The 13,928-nt window shown below is 40.9% G+C and overlaps 2 protein-coding genes across 4 annotated transcripts in view; one reads left to right on the plus strand and one right to left on the minus strand.

Annotated features, from left to right (window-relative positions):
- Positions 1–11: 11 nt before the first annotated feature.
- UNC50 (unc-50 inner nuclear membrane RNA binding protein) lies at positions 12–5,398 on the plus strand. Of its 2 annotated transcripts, none has more exons than XM_080575509.1 (6): positions 12–151; positions 411–725; positions 1,570–1,690; positions 4,298–4,437; positions 4,515–4,616; positions 5,089–5,398. In XM_080575509.1, the coding sequence occupies exons 2-6, from the start codon at positions 446–448 to the stop codon at positions 5,223–5,225; spliced, it is 780 nt and encodes a 259-aa protein (XP_080431635.1). In that variant the 5' UTR covers positions 12–151; positions 411–445; the 3' UTR covers positions 5,226–5,398. The 2 variants fall into 2 exon arrangements, with proteins under 2 accessions (XP_080431635.1, XP_080431634.1); XM_080575508.1 differs by having other exon boundaries at positions 16–151; positions 415–725.
- The window catches only part of MGAT4A (alpha-1,3-mannosyl-glycoprotein 4-beta-N-acetylglucosaminyltransferase A), a 76,369-nt gene continuing 67,750 nt past the window's right edge, over positions 5,310–13,928 (minus strand). For both annotated transcript variants that reach the window (XM_080575506.1, XM_080575507.1), the window contains exons 14-16: positions 12,100–12,166; positions 11,204–11,316; positions 5,310–11,034 (exon numbers count right to left, since the gene is read on the minus strand). In XM_080575506.1, coding sequence (XP_080431632.1) covers positions 11,008–11,034; positions 11,204–11,316; positions 12,100–12,166 — 207 coding nt within the window. In that variant the 3' untranslated portion in view covers positions 5,310–11,007. The remainder of the gene's footprint in view (positions 11,035–11,203; positions 11,317–12,099; positions 12,167–13,928) is intronic.

Below are 13,928 nucleotides of genomic sequence, written 5' to 3' on the forward strand. Positions count from 1 at the left end.
GCGCGGGGCAGCGCTGCCGGAAGAGGCTGCGGGTGAGGTGGGGACCGCCGAGGGGCCCCGCCGCCGCTGCCCGCTCCCCGCCGCCGCCTGAGGGGCTGAAGCGAGCCGGGGTCCCGCCGTCCCCCCGCCGGCTCTGCCTTGCCGTGAGGGGGTGCGAGCCATGGGGGGGCGCTGGGGGTCCTGCGGCTGGGGGGGGGGGAAGGGGAGCAGGGGGGTGGGCGATGCAATGACCGACCCGGGGTGGGGAGGGGGTCGCGAAATGGCCGCCCCGGGGGGGAAGGGGGGGGGGGGTCGCGAAATGGCCGCCCCCGCGCTCGCAGCTTGCCCAGCCGAGCCGGCGCTGCTCGCGGCCTGCTTCGGGCCTGCGTAACGCAAACTGAACTCGGACGTTTCCCCCTCGGTGTGCCAAGGCAGGTGCGGCCCCTGAGCGCCCCGCCCCGGCGCGATGCTGCCCACCACCTCCGTCAGCGCCCGCAGCCAGGGCAACGGGGCGCTGAGCCCCCGCGACGCGGCCCGGCACACGGCCGGGGCGAAGCGCTACAAGTACCTGCGGAGGCTGCTCCACTTCCGACAGATGGACTTCGAGTTCGCCCTCTGGCAGATGCTCTACCTGTTCACCTCGCCGCAGAGGGTCTACAGGAACTTCCACTACAGGAAGCAGACCAAGGACCAGTGGGCGAGGGACGACCCCGCGTTCCTGGTGCTCCTCAGCATCTGGCTCTGCGGTGAGTGCGGGGGAGACGGAGGGGATCCACATCTGTATCCCTTCTCACTCCAGGGGAGAAAAGTCCAGTCTGTATGGAGTATCCTCTAATCAGAATGGAGTGAAAGAAGGTGGCCCATCCTTTGGGCAGCTAGAAAGCCAGAAGCAGAGCTGTAGTTCTTTTGAATAAATCTCTTGCAACTCGCTTCTTACTGCATTCCGAACGAGGTACTTCCCTGTAACTTCACAGACAACAATAAAAGCCACGTCACATAGCAATACTTTGGTTAAAAAGTACTGAACATCCAGTTTATCTAACATAGATGAAATACTGTTTTCCAATAAAGGCCTTAAGAGCAATTCTGTATATTGCAGAATTAAACTATGCACAGTCTCTCGCATATAATTGTTAAACTGAATTGAAAACCCAGAAGTATTACCCTGGTTGACTTCTCTTCTATATAGCACGTTGCTGTTACTTATATCAAAGCTGTTAACTCCAAAATAAAAGCATACCCCACCAGATACATGGTTTTGGTTAACAATGGGCTTTTATGAAACAAAGAATATTCTGCTTTAGCATTGTGTGAATTTTTAAAATAATTGGGAGGGCAATAGAAGTTTGGTGTTAATTTGCACTTGGGCTTAATGTTAGCATTCTTCAATTTGTAAAGGAGTTATATCATAAACTAATTGCGATGCACTTAGTATTTGGAGGAAAAATGAACTGTTGGACTGAAAAAATCACAAGGTGAAAAAGAAAACTGGAGATTTCCTAACAGCATACTCAAAAAAGAATATTGATTTACAATCTCATCCTTTCTTTTCTGCAGTTAACTTTAATAATATTTTTTTTCTCTTTTTAGTGTCCACTGTAGGATTTGGATTTGTGCTGGACATGGGTTTTTTTGAAACAATAAAGCTGCTTCTTTGGGTTGTATTCATAGACTGTGTAGGTGTTGGTCTCCTGATAGCAACTTTAATGTGGTAAGTATTAACGTCTGAAACTGAGTTCAGTATTGCTGATAGTCTTCTAGACACTGATAGTGATAGACACTAGATAGACACTGATAGTCTTCTGCTGTTTGTGAGACACTTGGTTCCCTCTCTGGGGCAAAATTATAAAGTAAACTACAGTGTTGACTGTAGGTTTTGTGCTGTTGATGGAATTATTTTAAAACTTGCTTTTTAAAAAAGGCATAGTTTTCTTTACCGTTTCCTGGAGAAGATAATTAATAATCAGTCTGTATTATGATGAACATTTCATTCTGCGTTCTTTCTTCCTGAGCTGGTTGGCCTTCAGCAATAATTCCAGATCAGAAAGTTGGTAATCAAAAAAGAATCTTCATTCCTTAATTTGGTTGAACAGCTTGGTTAAATAATGTAAGCCTGAGGATGATTATGTTTAAGTAGGGTGATATAAAATTGGTCTGTGCTTCTTGCTGAAGATTTTAGCTATTATTTCCACTACAAGCAATGTCTCTCGTATTTATTTCGTGCATGTTGCCTTTGCTGGTAGTTACTACCAGTTTTACCTTGTAACTTCTAGAGAGTTAGAGAAGGGGAGAGGCAGTGACAAGACAGTTTGTAACCCAGGCCTCAGCATGTTATTAATATATTCTACCTCAGCAAGGGAACCGTAAAACAGGACATCAGTGTTTCTGCAGTGTGGCAAGGCGAGGGCACAAAAGAAAGAATTTTTATCTTACCAAGAGCTTTTTCTTGGTAATGGTGGAAAGAAAAATGTACAACGAATCAAGGACACTTAAGAGTTCTCAGTAATGTATCTGACTTCTTAAATTGATGCTGATCAGAAGAGGATAGGTTCCTTTCAAACAGCGACATTGGAAACTCCCACTTGTAATTGTGGTGTTCCCCAGGGGTCGGTGTTGGGTCCCATCCTCTTTAATATCTTTATTGATGACTTGGATGAGGGAATTGAGTGCACCCTCAGTAAGTTTGCAGACGACACCAAGTTGGGGGGCAGTGTCGGTCTGTCAGAGGGTAGGAAGGCCCTGCAGAGAGACTTGGACAGGTTGGATCGATGGGCAGAGGCCAACGGGATGAGATTCAACATGGCTAAGTGCCAGGTCCTGCACTTTGGCCACAACAACCCCATGCAGTGCTACAGGCTTGGGGCAGGGTGGCTGGAAAGCTGTGCAGAGGAAAAGGGTCTGGGGGTGCTGACTGATGCTCTCCTGCACATGAGCCAGCAGTGTGCCCAGGTGGCCAAGAAGGCCAACGGCATCCTGGCTTGTATCAGGAATAGTGCAGCCGGCAGGACCAGGGAGGTGATCGTCCCCATGTACTCTGCTCTGGTGAGGCCGCACCTCGAGTGCTGTGTTCAGCTTTGGGCCCCTCACTACAAGAAGGACATCGAGGCCCTGGAGTGTGTCCAGAGAAGGGCTACGAAGCTGGTGAAGGGCCTGGAGCACAAGTCCTCTGAGAAGTGGCTGAGGGAGCTGGGGTTGTTTGGTCTGGGGAAGAGGAGGCTCAGGGGAGACCTCATTGCTCTCTACAGGTACCTGAAAGGAAGGTGTGGGGAGCTGGGGGTCGGCCTCTTCTCACAGATAACTGGTGATAGGACTAGAGGGAGTGGCCTCAAGTTGTGCCAGGGGAGGTTCAGGCTGGAAATGAGGAGACATTTCTTCTCAGAAAGAGCAGTCAGGCACTGGGACGGGTTGCCCAGGGAGGTGGTGGAGTCACCGTCCCTGGGGGTGTTCGAGGAAAGGTTGGACGTGGTGCTTAGGGACATGGTTTAGTGGTGACATTGGTGGCAGGGGGTGGTTGGACCGGATGGTCTTGGAGGGCTTTTCCAACCTTAATGACTCTGTGATTCTAACTGGAAAAGTCAGGAATCAGATACATACAAGAACGGCATCTGATAGATGAAAGGCCCATCTCATCTTCTGTCCTGTCTGGGGCAGCAGCCCATAAAATGCCTGAGGAGGAGCATAAGTATAATGCTTCCTGAAACAGAATCATAGAATCAGTAATGCCTTTCTTCTCCTCCCGCAGTTTGTGTCTCAGGCTGTGCTGTCCCGAACCAGAAACACTTCTGCATCTGCTAGTTTTCCTCTGTCCTTGCGTTAGCTTCCTACAGGCCTAAATACCAGTCACCTGGCTCCACTTTGGTTCAAGTCCTTTCTTTCTGTACAGACTCAACTTTTTTGCAAAAGCTTCCCGTGTGCCTAATGAATCTAAACCTCTTCTTGCCTTGCTTTACTCTGCATCTATGGTCTGCCTCTTTCTGACCCTTCTTTTGGTACAAAGAGTATTTCAGATAAAGCTGCCACAAAATCTGCAGTCTCAGCTTCTGATTTCTGAGGACATACTGACTTCTTGTTCCACTTGTAAAAGGGATCGTTTTTCTGATGTCGGCAGGCCTTAAGCTGAAGAAAATGTAAGGTCTCAAGGTTCGTTCTGTAATCTAAAACACCAGCAGTGCTCATTGTTGGGTATCTTTCTCCCATATAACAGAAACGTCAGAGCACAGAGTTGGGATCACATATGGCTGACTGTCTAAGACCAGTGTTTTGTCAGTCAACTTCGAAGCTCTGCATTAACCGTGTTCTCAAATATCTCTTTGTGTAGGTTCATTTCTAATAAGTACTTGGTGAAGCAGCAGAACAGAGACTATGATGTGGAGTGGGGATATGCCTTTGATGTTCATCTGAATGCCTTCTATCCACTTCTAGTCATTTTGCACTTTATCCAGCTGTTTTTCATCAATTGTAAGTAGACTTTTTATGTGTTCTCTGCTCTAAAATCATGCTCTACTGCAACAGCTGAGAGCAGTTGTTTCTTTCAGATGTCATCATATCTGATTCAGTCATCGGATATTTTGTTGGGAACACGTTATGGCTGATAGCAATTGGCTACTACATCTATGTGACATTCCTAGGATACAGTGGTAAGTATTTGACTTACCACTTAAAAACTTAAAAAGTTTGATAAAAATGTACCTAATGTATATTTTCAGGTGGGTAAACAACAGCAGGCTTTATGTTCTTCACCATACCAGCCTCATGTTCTTTTAGACCTGTAACAACTCAGCTTGGTTTTCTTTTTCCCCTGTAAATCCACTTCAAAATGTTTGCATTGGATAAAAACTCTGTATCAAGTTCAAGTGTACAGTTTTAGGTGAAACAGTTTCTCGGGACTTTACCTGTACTGCTTAACAAAAGTACTCTTAACTCCGTGGTGAGAGTAGGACTGAGAGCATAGAGATGACCAGCCTGTTCTTCTAAGCCTCTTCTTCTAAGAACCCCTTCTAGAGGGGTACTATTTTTTCTTGCTGTTTTTCCCCAAGGCCATTCTAGACAAAGCACCTTTTTTTGAAAGAGCACTACTTTACACATGCTTCATTGTTGTTTCTTTTTCAGCATTGCCATTTTTGAAGAACACAGCTATTCTTTTGTACCCGTTTGCACTTCTCATCATGCTCTATTTGATCTCATTAGCATGTGGATGGAACTTCACCAAGATGCTTTGTTCCTTCTATAAATACAGAGTGAAATAAAAACCGGACTTCATCTATCTAATGTTTACTTTGGTTTTACCTTAGCTGTCTTGATGATAAAGAAAAACAGTTAAGAACTTATTGTAAATGGTTGTAAATTTCTCTTTATTGTAGATAATTGTGTAAAAAAAAGTTTGAAGTGTCATTTTTATTAAAATATTTACAACAGTAAACATGTTAGCAATTTTGTTCAAATACTTTTGCAATACATTCCTAAAAACAATTGTACACTGTAACTTAAATTTAACTGCAACAAGTCTATTTAGCATAACTCTTACTGCAGCTATTTTACACATACTGGCATAAGCTCTACGTTACTAGGGTTTCAAATGACACCAAAGAGCAGTTTTATATAAGAAGAATATTGGAATACCTTGCCTTGGGATTGCATGAAAGTAGAACTCCTAACAGTGTTGCAATGGTAAAGCAACAAGTAGCTCTAGGTATAGAACCGTCCCTTCCTTTTGTGAAAGAACTTTAGATCACTTCATTTTCGTGATTACTTCAACTATACATGGACAATGCTGGCACACAGGAGAAACAGTGATGAAAGGCACAATTAACATGACCCCATATCAGGTTCCCAAATATAGCAGCAAGTTTTTAAACCTAATCTAAAGAAGTCCACTGGGTATTATTACATCCACTATTACGAGTGGCGTGTTAATGAAAAGGGAAGGAAAGTCCAAGTTAATTTGGCCACACAGACTTATGGCAATGCCTACAGCTGTGAAGTCCACAAGGCAGGAGTATAAACTGACCGTCACAAACAACACCTTCCAGAAAATGAAGATGACAATTTTCCAAAGATTGTGTTCAATATGAAACATGAGTACTAGGATTCAGTTTCAAAAACAACACGAGAGTAAACTGGATACAGTAAGACTTAATATTCCAGTACTAGAACTTGATCTCTAAGGAAAAACCACATTTACCTTAAAATACCAAATATGCTGGCAGTGCATCTTACAGTACTGTGTGTTTCAGCCACTGTTAAGGCTTGAAGAGAATTGTGTTCCCCTCCCAGCAGACACTGAGCAAAGTTCCCCTCCTAAGAAGGAGCGCGCTGAACCGCGGATCCAAGGAAGGCTAAGGACTCCAGTCACAACCGCCATCCGCCCTGGCTAAAAGTACGAGCTCCTGTCCTGCAGGCAGCTGCGGCCTAAACTGTACAGCATTCCCTAACAGGAATCCTAGCACCAGCGACCACCCACTCAGGGAAGTTCAACTGTGAACATTTTTCATGTTTAGTGCCCTACGGTGCAATACCATTGAAATCAATGGAGGACTCGGGGCCTGTATACCTTGCCTTTAGAGAGATCAAAGTTTGTCCCCTTGAAACAAGGCTTCAGATCTCAAAATTAAGCTTCCTGAAGGGTTAGCTGCTCACTGTTTACAACAGAAATCAGAAAAACCCTTAGGAGAACACCAAGGTCAAAAAAGCAACACTTAAAGAACAATTCATTATGTCTGGGTGGGGTGTTTTTAAATGAGTATTTGATGCTAGCCTGAAAACACCAGTTGCTTAAAAGTCTTTCAGCATTATGCTGGTGATTGTAACGATGTTATAAAATGTAGGGCTTTCTCCCATTTCTACTACAGTTACTTGCCTTAGCTTTTTCAGAACACATCCTACCTGGTAGGAACGAATATAGAACTGAAGGTTGATTTATTTCAAGGGAGTAAGGATTGAAAAAATTTGATTCTTTTTTAAAAAATTAATGTTTTGCCAAGTTGGAAGCAAACTACAAATTACTACAATATTTCATTTGCAGCATTTCCAACAAAAAACAAGCATTATTGAAATGATATATATTTGAAAAAAAAATGAAAGAAAAGCATTACAAATTCATACGGTTTTGCCAAAGACTAATACTCCAGCCCATTCAAGGAATCATATATCATATGGGCAAAGTATAAATTGCTTTGCTCTTGACTGACTCAAGATATTTAAAAGTTTCTTTTGGAAGAGCTAGAAAAGCAGTGATATAACAGGAGTCCAGTCTGTCATTGGTCCGTGAGTAACATTTAATTTAATAAATGTTTAATTAAATAAATGTGCCTATAGGAATATTTTCTATCAATGCCAACAAATGGTTAAGATGTCTGCAAAAGCATGAAGCCTTATACAGAGCTTTAGAAATACTCTTCAGTTGTTTTGTTTTTAAAGTGTTAACTTGGGATCATATCCTGTTCTTCTTATTTACAAGGGTTTCAGTAAGTCTACCCACCAAACGAGCAAAGCAAGATAATACTGCGACTTGTATTTCCTTGGTCCAGAGCAGTCATGATCAGCTCAGAAAAGCCAGAGCTGTAATCAGCTGGTCTGTTTATCATCTAATACATGAAGTTAAGAATAATTTGTCCAGAAAATGAAGTTTTTGAGTAATAACTTCGGCTTCTTTTCTGAGGCTTTAACAACATCAGAAAGAGCTAATAGGATAATGCAGTTTATTTTGAAACGCTTTCTATTACTTGATTACCATAAGATTCACTGACCTACTGGGGATTTTTAAGACCAAAACAAAAATAATTTGAAGTTAAATAAATATAGAAAAAAACTCCCCCAAAATCAGGTAATTGGTTTAAGATGCTGAGAGGAACTCTTGCGGTAATAACGTAACTTGTGACATATGTAAGACAGCCCAGCCCATTCGGAGCACATCTGGTCACAGAGTACCCAAGCTAGTGACTGTTGAGCCAAACAGCTGAAGCTTTCTTATTTCAAGCATAATTCCAGGAGGGAGACTTGCACTAGACTGACTTGGGGATTAGAATTTGAAAGTTTGAAAACCCAAAATAGCTGTCTGTAGAGATAATTTCCAAGCAAATTTGCAGAACTTTCAGAAAACACCAAGCCTGATTTACCTGAATCTACAGAACACGATTTGTATTAATGTGGCACAATTATCTCAATAGTACATATGCTCAAGAACATTGCAAGTGTCAAAGGAGCCCTGAGTATTTCCAATTCCTTCTAGTACAATGCAGTAAAAATGCAATAATCTTTATGAAAACCAAACCAACCAACCGAACGTACTTTATCAAGCACTAGTTAATTTGTTGCTTTTGATAAATTCCATCTTGGTGTTCTTGAGATCTAAATATAATGGTAACACCAGAGTTCTGCAATCAGTGCTGGAAGGGTTCAGTGTGATTAGGTGTATTATCAATGATTCATCTTAACTACTATGAAACATCAGGAATGGTGATGCTTTGAGAGTAAGCACACAGCATCCTTGATTAATGGTACCAGTAAACTTACGAACTCACAGAAAAAGATGAAAGCCACTACCAACAGAACTACTTATTTTAAGAAACTGCAGTATCTAATGTACTTCCGCAACCTAAATTGTAGTAAATAGCTAGAGCCTACCTTGTCTGCATCATTCATTCACAGGCACAGCTGAGAAGAAAACATAAATACTTCCTTAGACCTTTGCTAGTTGATCTATGATAAAAAGCCACTGGTAATAATTTGATGCAATAGCATTGCACATATAACAAACTGGGCTGTGCATCATACCAGGCTAGATTCGGGTAGGATTCTGAGCCTATTACCTTACCTTCCTTACTCCAAGAATAAACTCTATGTATGAGGCCAGTGCTTAGCTTGTCCACAGTCTCTGTGGGCAAGGCAAGCTTTCCAAGTAACATATTTTATTTATAGCATCCGATATAATCAGAAAAAAAGTAAACAAGGCCTGCCTAGTAGCTTCCTTATTTTTTCAACTTACACCAGTTAGTCTAAATAGAAGATCTTACTTCCGTGTACAAATCTTATCTTATCTGTGTTCTCAGATGACATAGCTAAAAGAAAATGACTACGGTCTGTAGAAGTAGTTAAGCTTTATAAACCTTACAAACTTGAATACTGCTGAACTGTCTCTAAGATACAACACAATTAGCCAGGAAGGCAGAAGAAAACACAAGTTGACTCCATATCCCAGTGGTGACAGCTCTCAGCTTGCACTGCTGGAGAGTCAGGTTTAGGCTCCTAATCCTTATTAATAGGTCATGAAAAAGAGACCAAATCCATTAGAAGAACATTCCTGCTGGAGACACGAATTCAAGATCCCTGCCCTAGTTTAGGGACCCCGCAGCAGTTTTCCATGTCTGTGCCCTGGCCACGGAGCTGTTGGGGATAAGGGAATTCCTCCACCCCACAAGAACTGTGCCACCTTTCGAGATGTCAGCTCGAGGAGGCTGTTTCACAGCAGCTGAGAATCCCCAAGCCAGGGCAGCAGCCCCCCTCCGGTGTCAATCAGGCACTTCATTCCTAGTGAAGAGAGAAGATCCTGCCTCTTTCCTTCCCGACCATTTCTGACTGGGTAACTTAAATCTTCCTGTGCCTGTGTCCTTTACACATTAGCACCTAACAGAAAAACTCTTAAGAACATTGGCAGCATTAATACTGCAACAAATCCACTCTGGATTTAATCCAAACCATTTCATGTTCCTGACGGAGTTTCTGATTCAAGATCACTGTTGTTTCCCTTGAAACAAAAAGGCAGGGTACTAACTTGCGGCCAAATTCAGTTCTTAGTAAAATTAGTGCGAGTTATTACACTGATCGATAAAGAGAGTCAAACTGAAACCTTATTCTTGAACAATGGAACAAAATAAAAGTAAACCAGAACTATTCACTGTAATGTATCTAAAATAAATACTGCAATAACTGCTTAAGAGGATACTGCTGTAGATCAAGTATATCTAATTACTACTAACTCTTTTTAAAGAGGTTAACCTCTGTCACTCCAAGGAAAGCTGGGGACTGATTTTTGTAGTACAGAAAATGAATTTGTCCAGGCTAGGAAATGTCTAAAATTTTTTTTTTCTTTTTCCTCTTCTTTTTTTTTTTTTTTTTAAGAAAGAACAGTTAGGAATTGAAAAATTCTTCTAAAATGCAATGGATTAAATCTAAAATCACTGCAGATTTAGTACATAATATGAAATAAGACATTTCAACATGGTCTCCATGTGGCTACAAACTGTACATAGTGGAAATTCATAGCTCCAAAGAATAATGCTCTTCAGAACTCTGTTAATGCCACTGAACATAATTCAGATTCTGTGTACAAAACTACATAATTTAGAAACTTAATCTAGTTTTTTTTTTTAACATGGCAGTATATTTGAAATATGGTATTAATTTATGTTTGCATCTCCAAAGAAAAATGTAGAAAGATAACTTAAACTAGAGAATTCATAAAAAAAACTATATCAATTTAAAATTTTACTGCATAAAAATATGTACTTTTCAAATTATTTTAATAAATTAAATATCCCTAACATTTTTAATATATATCCCTGACAATCTATAAAAGAGGGTTCTTGTTATAGAAAATAAATGGAACTCCGAAAGTACCCCCTTCATAAAACATATTTAACAATAATTATATTTTTCTTCTTCTTCCAGGAATGTAACAATATGTACAACTTCTCTATATTACTATACTATCAAAATAGTACAGATTAAGCGTAGTAGGGTTCTGCAACCATAAGATGGTAAAGTCACATTAAAGTGGAGGGCAACCTAGGCCTCAGATGAACAATATCAGTGTGGAGCATCAGTTTCTGGATGGATCAGATAAGAAGGGGTAAATACAATCTTCTCATCTACAGTAGATTTCACAAGAGGTAGAGTTCAAGTGAAAATGAAAGAAATTTGGGATAAGGTGCATGCTCAGTATTTTCAATTTATGACTTGTTAAGGATGTCAGATTTTACAGGAAAAGTTTTCAAGGATTCTTTCTTTTTCCTCTAAAGGAGGATTCGATGATCAGCTTGTAATCTTTTTAATATGAATCTGAAACAAAGAATCAGAAAGAAAGTTATATTTTAAGGACACTACAGTTCTCTTAGTAATCAGACGTAAACATTCTCAGTGGTAGCCAAAATTTTGAGCTTCAAACACACTGAAAGAATGAAATCTCACATTTGTCTTTTTATTTTTAAAAGAATATACCACCTCTCACCTCATTCAGAATCGCCCATACTGCTGAATTTTGTATTACTGAAAGCCGGAATGATGAAACAGGGTTTAGGCTAGGGTCAACTGTTCCTTCAGCTACGCCGTTTTCAAATTTCCCTGCGAAAGAAGTGAAAGTATATCTTCCATTAATTCCTCTTAACAAAGTACAGAATCTACGCCCAGAAAAATGCACCTACATGGGACACCATTCAAGCCTAATGTACTCCAATTTAAAGAATCCTCAACTGTATTAGGACGGATAAGAATCCAATTTAAAAGCCTAGTTAGAATTTACACTTAAACCATGCATACACCAACTGCAATTCGTTAAGATGAAAAAGCTTGCTTTCACTATAACAGGGATGCCCAACCTATGTCCAACAAGCTAAATACAACCTATGAGTAAAATTTCTCCTCCTTGGCAACAGGTATCCTGCCACTTGCCCCAGCAGCTGCTTGGCTATGGAAACGCCAATCTCATCCCACGAGGAGAGAGCCGATTTTCTACTTGTAGGGTTGGTTCAAGCCCAGACCCTGACGGCACACACTCGAGCACAACAGCTCACAGAGAGGCACTTATGTAGTCACAGGACATTAGAGGTGATCTTAAGCAACCTGGAGATGCCTCTATAATAACTTAAGTGGGTCTACTCTGGCAGATAAGTTGGGTGTAGCTGCAATCCAAACGAGAGTGGTGCCAGACCATCAGTCTCAAAGAAGAAATATTGGAAGCAATAGTAAGGAAAGCCTACATAAGGTCACACACCCAAAATGAAGGATCAAAAAACTCAGTTTTAAGTCTGTCTTGTTTTTAATTAAAGTGTCTCAACGTGTGCAACAGTAACAAAATACATGTCTTTCTACATGTGTAACAAAAAAGCATTGCTGTCTGTGGCATACCTATCCTGAAGTAACCATCCTCTAAGCGTTTGTCTTTGGTTTCTTTGCTCAATACCAATTCTTCATTCTACGACAACAAAGCACAGATAAGATCATTTATTTTGACATACAACTTTGCCAGCGAAAGTCATGTGTGTATCCAGCATCCACCTTTTCTAAATAATTATGAACAAGCCTAGAATAATTATTTATAGCCTTAGACAAACCAACACAGAAAAGAAAAAGGAGCAGTGCTCCAGAACTGAACTGTATTTGGCTTCAAGGTAGAAAAAGGAAGTACTTCAGGTGCCCCACTTAACTGATATGCTAATTGCCACATGAACAGAATACACAGCAGATACTGGCAAACAGAGAAGAAGAAAAGCAAAGGCAAAACCTTGCCTTCTTTTCCTATGGCTGAGCCGGATTTCTCTCATGACAAATGAATCTTGCAGCTCACTTCTTGATGTAAGAATTTGGGTAAAATGAAAAGCCTTCAGACCAGCAAGGGAAGCATTTCAATTATCGCCACCTTACTAAAAAGGGTGGATATCAATGAGCTTCTTTAATAAGAACAGAAAAATGAAATTGTAGACCAGAGCTTCAAAAACAGCCTGGAAATTGCAACCAGAATCACATGACCCAGTACTAAAAGACCCCTATAAAAATTTCCTAGGAATCAATTAAAAATTCTTGACAGGCCCAGAAAATTAAATCCATCAGCTTTTTGTTGTTGTTTCCTACTTTGAAGGGATGGTGCTGAAAAGCGGTTTTGTTTGGTTTTGGTCTGGTGGATTTTTATTTATTTACTTATTGAGTGTGTTGCTTGAGTTCCTTGACAAATCCAGCCTAGGGACACTGGTTTTCTAAGGATTCCTCCTGCCCCCAACCTGATTTCTGCTTATGGGGGATCCGGGTAGAAGTATATGAATGGGCTTCTGGCTGTACTCAAGTCCATGGTGGAGAAATCCTTCTCTCAAAACAGCACCTATCATTCTGCAGCTGCTGTCTCTGTACTGGTGACATTTTCTGGTAACACCAATGGCTTAGGAATGCGCCAGGTACAGAATTTCCTGTTCACCTTTCCGCACATTGCATCAATAGCAAGGGAAGTTTGGGAGCATTATGTGCTTAATGGATGTCCCCATTTGAGGGGCACCTGAAAGCCAGACATAACCATTCCCGTGATATCTTGGGGCCAGATGAGGTAAGGGCTGCTGCTGGTTTTATGGCTGAATATATTTCCTTGAGGAAAGGTATAATATCAGTTATCAGGAAAAATCAGTTATCAGGGGAAAGGAACAGACTTAGAATCCAGATACTGAATTACCTATATGGTATTGAGGTCTTGAGAAACAAAATTGTTTAAATTTTATAGTACAACATGATAGCCCAGGTATCATGTCGTATAACTAGAATCAAACTTCTACTGGGAGATGGAGCTGGTCAGAAATCTGTATTTTTTTTTTTTCCACTTCCTGGAGAGTGGACTACAGGAATAGTGAAATGAATCCCTCCATGATCATTTGTGGTTTTTTGTTTGTTTGTTTTTGTTTTAATTTTTTGTATAGCACTTAAAGCACAAATTTCAAGATACCCGCATGAGGTGTATGGAAGAAGACAGAAATACTTTGCTGTTTTAAGACTAAATAAAATAAACCTATTTTAAGTAATATCTTAATCTTCACACAGAGTTTTGTGATATAAATGATCAGGTACAATATTCAGTTGAAGAAAAAGAACCTGTATCATCTTCTTTCAAGCAAGAATATACTTTAGACAGTATAGTGCCCTCCTGAAACAAATTTCAGACTTAGTCTGAGAATCCAGTTACTGAAGTTCCTATAAGG

The sequence above is a fragment of the Anser brachyrhynchus genome (genome assembly GCF_964034855.1).
Source record: "Anser brachyrhynchus genome assembly, chromosome: 1".
Lineage (NCBI taxonomy): Eukaryota > Metazoa > Chordata > Aves > Anseriformes > Anatidae > Anser > Anser brachyrhynchus.

Coding starts and splice junctions, on each gene's coding strand:
- UNC50 (XM_080575509.1), top strand. CDS start 446: ATGCTGCCCACCACCTCCGTCAGCGCCCGCAGCCAGGGCAACGGGGCG. Junction 726..1,569: donor CCTCAGCATCTGGCTCTGCG/GTGAGTGCGGGG, acceptor TTCTCTTTTTAG/TGTCCACTGTAGGATTTGGA. Junction 4,438..4,514: donor CCAGCTGTTTTTCATCAATT/GTAAGTAGACTT, acceptor TGTTTCTTTCAG/ATGTCATCATATCTGATTCA.